The sequence below is a fragment of the Schistocerca nitens genome, chromosome 8 (genome assembly GCF_023898315.1).
Source record: "Schistocerca nitens isolate TAMUIC-IGC-003100 chromosome 8, iqSchNite1.1, whole genome shotgun sequence".
NCBI lineage: Eukaryota > Metazoa > Arthropoda > Insecta > Orthoptera > Acrididae > Schistocerca > Schistocerca nitens.
Genome location: NC_064621.1, coordinates 586,951,139 through 586,961,700, shown reverse-complemented (window position 1 = coordinate 586,961,700; position 10,562 = coordinate 586,951,139). Strand labels below are relative to the sequence as shown.

The following is a 10,562-nucleotide window of genomic DNA, read 5'->3' as shown; positions in this document are numbered from 1 at the left end:
CGTGATGAAGTTGGTAGTCACCATAGTAAATGTAGCATCGCTTAGTACACCGTCAAAATTCAAATGGCTCTGAGCACTATGGGACTCAACTGCTGTGGTCATAAGTCCGCTAGAACTTAGAACTACTTAAACCTAACTAACCTAAGGATATCACACACATCCATGCCCGAGGCAGCATTCGAACCTGCGACCGTAGCGGTCGTGCGGTTCCAGACAGTAACGCCTTTAACCGCTCGGCCACTCCGGCCGGCAGTACACCGTCAGTTTCAACAGTTTATCATGGAACTGAACGAAGAATACGGAGATGTTATTTACCACTACGAAATACGTTGGTTAAGTCGAGGGGCATGCCTCGAAAGATTCTTCAATTTAAGACTCGCTATCATTAGCGATAGGAAAGAATCTAACAGCAAATGCGAATGCGTTAATCAAGGCTAGTGAAGATGTAGGTCTAAGGATAAATGAAGACAAAACTAAATACCTGGTTACTACTAGAATGCCAACGGCACTAGATCAGGAAATGTTAAGAGTTGGAGAGATGCAGTTTGAAAATGTGAACACATTTACGTATCTGGGCGTGGACATCACTTCTAGAAATGCGATTGAATCTGAACTGAAGAAGAGATTACGGGCGGGAAATGCGTGCTACTCGTCACTTAATAATTACTTTCATCACGGATATTGTCTAGTAATTTAAAGATTAGCATATACAAAGCTATTATTCTACCAGTTATGCTGTATGGGTGTGAGGATAATTTTCGGAGCAAAAAGGGATGAAATTAGCGTAGAGTGGTGAAAACTGCATAACGAAAAGGTTCACGAGCTCTATTCAAGCCCTGACATAATCAGTATTATTAAATCACGTAGGCTGCGATGGGCGGGTCACGTAGCTCGAATGGATGAAGGCAGGGAAGCGCGCAGAGAACTGGTGGGGCACCTAGAGGGAAAACGTCCTGTGCGGAGACCGAGGCGTAGATGGCAAGACAATGTGAAGGCTGATTTGAGGAGCCTAGGTATTGAAGGTGAATGGAAGGAAATAGCCCAAGACAGGGTCAGATGGCGAAAATGGTAATGCTGCGGTAATGGACTCTCGAGTCCGGTATGACGAGTGTGTGTGTGTGTGTGTGTATTGTTGAGTTCCTGAAGGAAAAAGAAAAGGCAGAGCCAAAATTAGAAGATCCAGAATGGCTTGCAGAGCTCGCCTTTTAGTTGGTCTGACTGCACACTTGAACGCTCTCAATAACATTTTGCAAGGTGAGAAGCAGCTTATTTCTGATCTCATGGAAAAAGTGGATGCATTTAATAATAAACTCGCATTGTGGAAGGAACAACTCATGACAAAGAATACCACCCATTTCCCTACGCTCTCTAAAGTCAGAGAAAACGCAACTTCTGACGAATTCGTTTCTGTGTTGGAGGAACTACAGGTACAATTTTCTGAACGTTTTCAGGACACTGCCACTCTGACATCTGTTTTTGAACTATTTTCTAGACCCTTTGCCGTTCCAGTTGAAAGTGCTCCAGTGCATTTGCAAATGGAATTGATCGATCTGCACTGTAATCTCCGTTTTAAGGACAAATTGTTTTACGTAAAAACTGTCCAGGAATTTTACGAAGGTTTTGCTCTGGAAGAGTTTCCCCGTCTCCACAATGGGGCTACAAACGTTATATCAATGTTTGGATCGACATGCATGTGCGAAAGGTTTTTTTTTCGATTATTAAACTAAATAAGTCACGATTACGTGGCAATCTGAGTGACGAAAATATGAGAAACACTCTGCGTTTGTCCGTGTGCCGTCAGACTGTGCCGGATATGAAGTTTATTATGTCTGCAGCAAACCAAAAATAATTAAGTTAATTGTGATAATTTTGTTTTATTTGTCATATGTTTTGTGGGGAGTTGTAGTTATTGCAAATTCTGTACAGTGGCTCCAGATAATAAAATTTGCTTGTTTCACATGTAGTTGGAATCACTTATTCCACATCATACTGCATGCTGTAGACTACTTTTACGTCCGTTTCTATATCTCAGCTTAAATGTCGTAAGAATTTTACGAGTGACGATGTGAGAAGCACGATATTGTTGGTGTAATGCAGTTTCAAACCCAGCGTTATTGTTATTTTTCTGTAGGTGTGCTAACAGCCAACAAAGATTCAGTATTGCTCAACATGATGAGTTGTACTGAGCATAATATTATCAAATGTCGTAATATGAAACTAAGCCACATGCTAGCAAGGCGGAGTTCCTTATGCGAATGCACTATCGCATGCGGCGTGTTCGTATTTCCGCGCATGCGCTCGCAGTCAGCTGGTGTGGTAGTGGGGGATGTGTGACGTCAGATGAGAGCGATCCGCACGCGTGTGATGGCTCTGAGAACTATGCGACTTAACTTCTGAGGTCATCAGTCGCCTAGAACTTAGAACTAATTAAACCTAACTAACCTAAGGACATCACACACATCCATGCCCGAGGCAGGATTCGAACCTGCGACCGTAGCGGTCACGCGGTTCCAGACTGAAGCGCCTTTAACCGCACGGCCACACCGGCCGGCTGCACGCGTGTGAAAGCTCGGCACGCGTGCCACGTTCTTGGCCGTCCCTGCACTATGTATACCAAGAATTTAATTTATTTTCCTCTTTTCGCCAAAGAAACAAAAGCACATACTAATATTGTGCCCTTGTGCTTTCGAATAGGTGGGACTCATCCAGAAACAGATTATTAATAGTTGCAACCCACCGACCTGAGCAAGAGTTTTTCCGTTGGTTGTAATACAATCGTCCGAAACTGAGATCTCTTGTTTCAACTCCATAAACTGAAACCGTCGCCTCCAGTATCAGTTTAGTGTGATTTGGTTCGAAAGGACGGCTTTTTACACTGATCTGTATTTATGTCAGTCAACACTATTTATTCAGAAAATGAATGGTGATTCTGACTTCATTTCAATTCCTCCCATTTGTACACCAATGGCTATTTAATTTGCAACACCACGAGGGAAAGTAAATAACTAAGTTTTTCTTACTGTACTCATATGTACAAGACGAATAGTACGTGACAAATTTTGAACATGAAATTTAGTACGCAGAGCTCCTGCATCCAACATCAACAATGGCTCTAACTCCGATGGGCGTGCTGCGCGGTATGGCCGCGTGGTTCGACGCGCCTCGCCACGGATTGCGCGGACCCTCCCTCCGGAGGTTTGAGTCTTCCCTCGGGCATGGCCGGGCATGGATGTGTGTGTTGTTCTGAGCACAAGTTAGTTTAAATAGTGTGTAAGTGTAGGGATTGATGACCACAGCAGTTTGATCCCTTAGGAGTTCATATTTGAACATTATTTTTCGATGGGTGTCAGGTGTAACTTACCATAACTGACAGACACTTACCTTAGGCGACAGGTACAGCTACGTCATTTCTCGGTACTTCAGATCTATAACGAGTTCATCAACCTTAGTGGCTATGCGGGTGGGAGGGGGTGGGGTGCCAGTCTCTCAGTATATGGTGTCAGCGGGTGAGATATCTGAAGAACGTCCTGACCAGACTGACAGTCATACACACTGTGTAAGATAAGTTAGGACATCACGAGCAATGTGAAGTTTTGCTTTATAAGGTGAAGGTGACCTCTTGGACAACGCACACCCACAGATCTTAATATGTAACGGCTGCTGTATCTATCACCGGCTATGTGAATCCGTTACGAATGTGTAAATCACGCCATTGCATCCCACGACCTCTACGCCAAGTGCATGGCCAATATGACAATGATGAGTGCAGTCTGGCACTGTTCATTCTCCTCGGCGACTCCACACACATGTATGTCCAATGCGATAATGTACATGAAACTGGGGTCTGCCTGCAAAGATAAGGTGTCACTCATAGGTCCACTGTAGTCGCCGGATACATCACCGTTGGCCAATTTGTATTCGCCTTCTTGTGACGGGGTGGTGGAACGATGGATGCCTTGCTGAATATCCTTGGTGCTCTAGATGTCGTCAGCTATACATGTAGAAAGTTGCTATTAACAAGCCAGTTCTGTGACTCAGACTACGGTCTCTTACTGCAGAGTCGTACACAGCTGAAGAGATATCTGCCCTCTCTGGTGCTGGTCGCGTGTGGCCAATGAGATCCTGCATGGGGTTTTATACGTCGGCCGGAGTGGCCGAGCGGTTCTAGGCGCTTCAGTCTGGAACCGCGCGACCGCCACGGTCGCAGGTTCGAATCGTGCCTCGGGCATGGATGTGTGTGATGTCCTTAGGTTAGTTCGGTTTAAGTAGTTCTGAGTTCTAGGGAACGGATGATCTCAGATGTTAAGTCCCATAGTGCTCGGAACCATTTTGTTTGGGGTTGTGTACGATCTTCGTGACATCGGAGATAGTTGAGCTAGTATGGTTGTTTCAGGATCCCGATCGACACGAGCTATTATATAGCTGAACCATAAACCTGTCTCGATACCCCAGTGTCGTACCGCTTTCGAATTTCGATATGTACCATTGGAGTTGTTTCCATTTACACGAGGCGCAACAAGATGATCTCATGAACATTAACATTGAAATGAGACTTCAGAATGAGTACTCCAGTTATTACTTATTCTTTATGTACCCTCATATTTGTGCGGTGGAGCTGAAATCATGATTAGTTACGTATCCAGTCATGTAGTACCCTTCACTGAATTTTGATGTTTGTTGCTTGTCTCCTTCTTGCAACAATTTAATGGTCACTGTAGTATGACAGACACTGCGGCACAAAAATAGTATAACAAGCACAAGACGAAATAACAGCTTAGTATGGATGATACTTATCGTTTCCATTAATTCGCCAAACGGCAGCAGCTTGGAGCACCCAGCGGCAGACGGTCCTCCCTGCAACAGCCACTTATTGCGCTGCTCGCTGCTGGTGCCAGCGACGTCGCCGGCTGTGATACGAGCCGTGACGCGCGCCCACCGTCCTCCGAGCACAGGCGTGTGCTTTGGCGGCGCGCCGCAGCGAGCGCTGGCATCGCGGGCGCCTCCGCGTCGGAACGGCGCGCGGCAGTAGCGCGGGGTGATCCGCCGCCGCCGGTCCGCCGCGACGCCGCCGCCGCCCCCGACGCCGCCCCAGACGCCGACGCCGCCCCCGGCAGCGAGTCGCGTGTCGCCGCTGGCTGGATGACGGCGACCGGCCGCTGCTAGGTCGGCATGGGCTGGTGCGCGGCGTGTGCACCGCTCGCGGCGCTCCTGCTGCTAGTGTGCGCTCACGGTAAGTCGGGTACCACGCGGCTGCGTTCTTCCCTCACCTGCGCACTTCGCCTTGCCGAAGTTTGAGTATCTTTGAGAAACGTAACGGCTGGGAAGTATCCGCCAGCCCAGGTTTCGGATACTCAATGGACAGGAAAGCTTGGGAGTCTCAGCTCAACCTATCATGAAATTTCGAGCGTATTTGCACTGACAATATATGCGTGATCAATTCGTGGCGTTCAGGAAGCATAATGAAGTGCAGGTGGACTCATGTTGAATTTCCTTTTATTAGTCATGTTTATTCTTTTTTTTTTTAAAAAAAAAAGAGCTCTGCGGCATTTTGAGTGCGAAAACACGATTTCCTCTTCATACTTCCAAATTGTACCAGTTGTCTAGACCCCAGAGGAAATTCCAGTAATTAAATGATGGACATTTATCTGTAACCTAAGTGCAAACCATCTGTATGCATAAAATGAAGAAATCCCCTCACCATAAAAAATAATCGAAACCATTTATTTACACCATTAATTTACAGCTGGAAGAGCAGTGCGACTCTTTTATGTATTTCGGAATTCGTTACTCAACAGTCTTCGTTTGTCCTGAAGAAAATTCAGGTCCCATAACCTACATACTGGCATGTTTAATATTTCTCTATCAAAAAACTTATGTAAACTATGACAGAGTTCGAACAAAAACTTCTTACAAGTTTCTCACCTATAATTTTCCTTTTCATTCAAATTTTTGAAGACGAATTTTTTGTGTACGTCCTTTCAATATACAATCGTCTTTCAATTTTCTATCTTCCCTTTGCCAGGCCCTGCCCCAATCCAGCCATACAGTATTGTTTCTTCGTGTCACCTAATGTACGTACATAAAAAAAATCCCGCCTCATTTTTTTCCTGTCTATATTCGGGATGAACTCTCTAACCCCACATCTTCTGATTATTTCACCGGTTTCTTCCTCGTTTACACATCCAAACAGGTCACTCACAGTAATACGGCAATAAAGTAAACTTCTCAGCACAATAAGGTAACCTAGTAATAATTATTTCATCACTTTCGTCGTGTTAGTATTAACGCAATTCAGTTATTACACTTGCTAACATGCAGTGAAATATTATGCACTCAATTGACATTCTTTTCAAGAAGAGTTTTGTTGCGTTCTTTCTTGCATCTACTGACGACTTATAGCATTGGTTCGGACTCAAAATTCTTAAGCCAACGTTACACCACGATTACATTGCTTCTTTGTATGATACAGTAGGCAGATTTTCCAGAAAACCGATAATGCACGATATGGGATGAAATACACATTTGTCGCTTTCCGTTATGGATAAGAGGTGAGAGATAAGTAATACAATATTTCTTGTATGTTGATGTTGTCAGTAGTCCATTTTCCCATGAGATAAAACAATAAACATGAAATTAAATATGAAATTAGAATGTTGTTAATTCTATACTTCATGAGGCACTCTCTGGCAATATACGCCTGTTATTGCTGTTTGTCAGTTAATGTGTGTTAGGGCAAGCTGACAACCATAAAGACATCGCATGTCATCAACGTAGTTGCTTGCTCTAGCTGTAATTATCGACAGGCATTGTAGAGAGAAAGGGCACTGATGTACTCTGCACGACTTGTCGGTAATCTGGACACTCGGTATTGTACAGCTCATCAGCGTATGAATATTGTAAAATTTGTTGAATCAATCACTCATTAGCTTGTTCACGTCAGTGCAATTCAATTAACAGCCGTATTCAGACCAATTACAGTACTAGCTCGTTGTAGCAAGTAATACCACAAAACACAAACACCTTACTGTTAATGACTTAGCAAGAAAAGTGCGTTGTACCTTAAATACATGGTCCAAGTTGGCTGCGCTCTGTTCGTTATCCGCGAAATTGGCCCATGGATATTATTAAAGCACATATTTTAAGCTTCGTGCTTCATTTCACAATCTGATACATCGCTGGTAGATGTGGACAGGTACACAGAGTATTTCTGTACATATGTGAAAATGTGAGCTGAAACGTGAAACTTAATAGACATCTTGAAAATGACTCACCGTTGAAATTGTCGATTTTCACAGGTAATGAACAGAATACAGCCTACTTGGACCATGTTTTCATTCTCAAAACACGCTGAGGCTGTGGAAATAAAATATTAAAAATTACCCGATGCGACCGTCGGCCATGGTGATCTGCTCGTGAGTGCCTCGCAACGGTCAGTCAGAAGCCGTCCATTTTTTGTACTATGTTCGCCTGACCTGACATTTTAGTTTAATCAGACAACTGTCACTTTAACTTCATTGTTGATAAACCAGATAAAGTGTGTCAGTAATGAAGATAATAAGTAGTGCTTCCTTAAATACTAGTTTCCCTTGAATGCAATTGAAAGAATCTTTGGAAAGGTGCAATATATGCAGTTTGCACTTTAAGAACAATATCGCTATGGATAAATTTAGTGTCCTAAAAAGAACCAATGTGGAGCAAGAATACTACTAGTTTCAGCGAGTGAAAATTCAGATACTTAAATAACAATGTAATGTAGATCCGCCAATAAGCAAATAAATTAGCCAACTTCCTCCTAAAACAGAAATTAGCGAAGTACAACACATATATTATATTGATATTTTTGGAGCACACTGAGTAGCATGCTGGAGTATCCCCTCAGCTTGACAGTACGTATAAACATATGTGTATGTTGAAACACGTACAGAGTTGTGGACACAAATATAATCGTATCGCAGAACTGAAAACTATCCGGACATGTTGGTATACTTCGATAAAACTGATTACTGGAAATCTGTCCCACATTAACGTTGATAGTAATAGTTGTAAGTAAATACCCGAAGAAAGAAGGATCTACACTACCATGATGCTTCTTCAGAATAAAGCCTGGAAGAAGAGATATTTCAAACCAGTAAATTATTTTGGTAAGTTAACTGATAGAAGAAACGTTTTATAGTGAGTGAAAATTTATTGTCTTTGACAACTTCATCTCAATCACAGCGAAAGTCTTGAATGATAAAGAATATTGGGTTGTGTACCTGTGAGCCTCTACCGCATATCTTTACATGACAAAATATTTAAAATGTCTGAATGAGATTTTTCATATCGTAAAATCTGTATTGGATACAATATGTGGTTGGGTAACTAATTAATGATGTCCCTACGAGCAGCATTTAGAGATGTAACCGCAAGGGTAAAGTACAAATTTCAAGTTAAAATACTTATTTAGAGTCTGTTTATGCTAGGACGTTTGTGAAATGGTTGTATTTGTTCATAGAAAGAGGTACCTCTAAGTGCGTTATTCTAACCACTATTGAGATTTTCTCCACATTTCAATCGTCACACACATTTAAATTCTGTACCTTCTATCGGTACCCTGTAGATAAATAATTCAAGCGAATTATCTTCTTTCAAGGGTTGATAACATCACGCTAACGTCATATGGTGATATTTCGCTTATATTAGTCCGATAATGCAAGAGGTACCTTTTTGCCCTTGAAAGATAAGAACACTACTCAAATTACTGATCGCTGTATATATTTAACTTGCCTCCAATAATTGTATATTTTTATCTTCTCCCATTCTATTCAGGGAAGGCATGTGGGTTTAATGACGTTTTACTGTTGGAAGTAATCAGCTAAAAACGATACTTCTAAAAAACTTATCCATATTATATCACTTACTCAGTTATAGTAATCAGCCGCGTAGTTTATTGAATTTCCGTGCAACTGAAGCAATATGTATCGTAAATACTATATATTTCATATAAACTATTTTGTTCTTTAGAAATTTTATGCTACATTATGTCATCTAGACTCAGACAGGCATTACTTAATTTGAAATTAATTTGAAAAATGATAATTATCATCATTATCTTCCTCTAGGGTTCCTCTCAGTTCATCCATGACTTAATAAAGTAAGATATTGATTGTATTTAAGTTACTATTTATGGGTTTCCATTTAATTGACCCTAGCATTCATAACCTGAAGAGCAACTGAAATATAGATCTGAAAATATATCGTGGTGATCATACACACAATGTAATACGTACAATCCTGCTGTCCTGTAAATTCACATCTTTTACTGGAAAATTCGGTTACAAAGCGAAACACTGTCCAGAAATTCAGAAGACTTACAAAATTAACTTTGTCATAGCCAAAATAGAGACTACGTGATCTGGTTCTAGTCTATGATATATGTGAGACGTTTCGAATGTATTAATTTACTTATTACTTGTGCAAAGTGTGAAGTCATTAATTATAGGACGCCTTTAGACAAATTGCAGTGTGACTTATCCTGTCTTGATTGGGATGCAAGTGGCAGCTTCAGGTCAAATGTTTCATATTATTTGTTTTGGTTTTCGGCCCACATTTCATTTCCCTATCTTCCTTAACTGAATCACGGTTTACTCTTCCAGAATATAGCAAATAGAGAGTGATTTGTTTAGTACAGCAGCTTAACCACCTCTTCTGTAGTACTTTTTGATCAGTTCGCCATTCTCTTAATACTTTTCTCCAACCATTATATTTTTTGTATTGAGATCTCAGTACGCCTGTTAATTCTACAGCGTCATATTCTGCTTCGTGTAATTGATTCTGTCTCAAATCACTTATTAACTGTGCTAATTTCAATTTTCCTAAACGAAACAGATTTTCTTTTCTAATTTTGAAATTTTTGTTTCGTTTAGCTTGTAGCCTTCTAGACGTATCTTTCAAATATGTCTAGTAAGCAGTTAATGTTTCTCCTCGAACTAGCAGTTACGCGACTGTGTACTTCTTTCATCTAGATTCTTTTGCGTATATCAGCTGCAATTTTGCTTATTACAATTTTTCTTCGTGACTTTTTCATTTTCCCTGATCAATTTCAAAATTAAATTTTCTGAGACTCATGTACTTTCTTGTGAAGTTGCTGTTTTGTAAATGGCGAGTGAAAAAACAAATTCAGGGTCTGAAAACCTGGAAGTCTTAGGGCATCTTGGCAATTCGATTTACACTTAAAACATTTAAGCATGCTCTCAATCAATCTGAAACAAAACCATTTCACATTAAACTTTATTTCAGTAATGTTTTTAACAATAGCACCCAAAATACACCACAGTTATAGAAATACTGAAGAAACAAATATCATTACTACAGGAGCTGATAGAAGCTCTCATAGACACTTTATTCCCGAACCACAAACTCTCTCGTCTGGAGTCAGACTTTGCCTCCATTAGAGTATTTGTATTAAACACTTCTGAAATTTGGGCTACACCCTTAAGAGATACGAAGCCTGATTCGCGAATAAAACTGCAGCCATCAGTATACTTCATACGATTGACAGCCATCATGCGCTAAGACCGCCT

The 10,562-nt window shown here is 41.3% G+C and overlaps 1 protein-coding gene across 1 annotated transcript in view; it reads left to right on the top strand.

The window, feature by feature from the left end:
* The first annotated feature begins 5,093 nt into the window (after positions 1-5,093).
* The window catches only part of LOC126199176 (carbonic anhydrase-related protein 10-like), a 938,705-nt gene continuing 933,236 nt past the window's right edge, over positions 5,094-10,562 (top strand). The window contains exon 1 of the mRNA XM_049935947.1: positions 5,094-5,230. Within this exon, the coding sequence (XP_049791904.1) occupies positions 5,170-5,230 (61 nt within the window). The 5' untranslated portion in view covers positions 5,094-5,169. The remainder of the gene's footprint in view (positions 5,231-10,562) is intronic.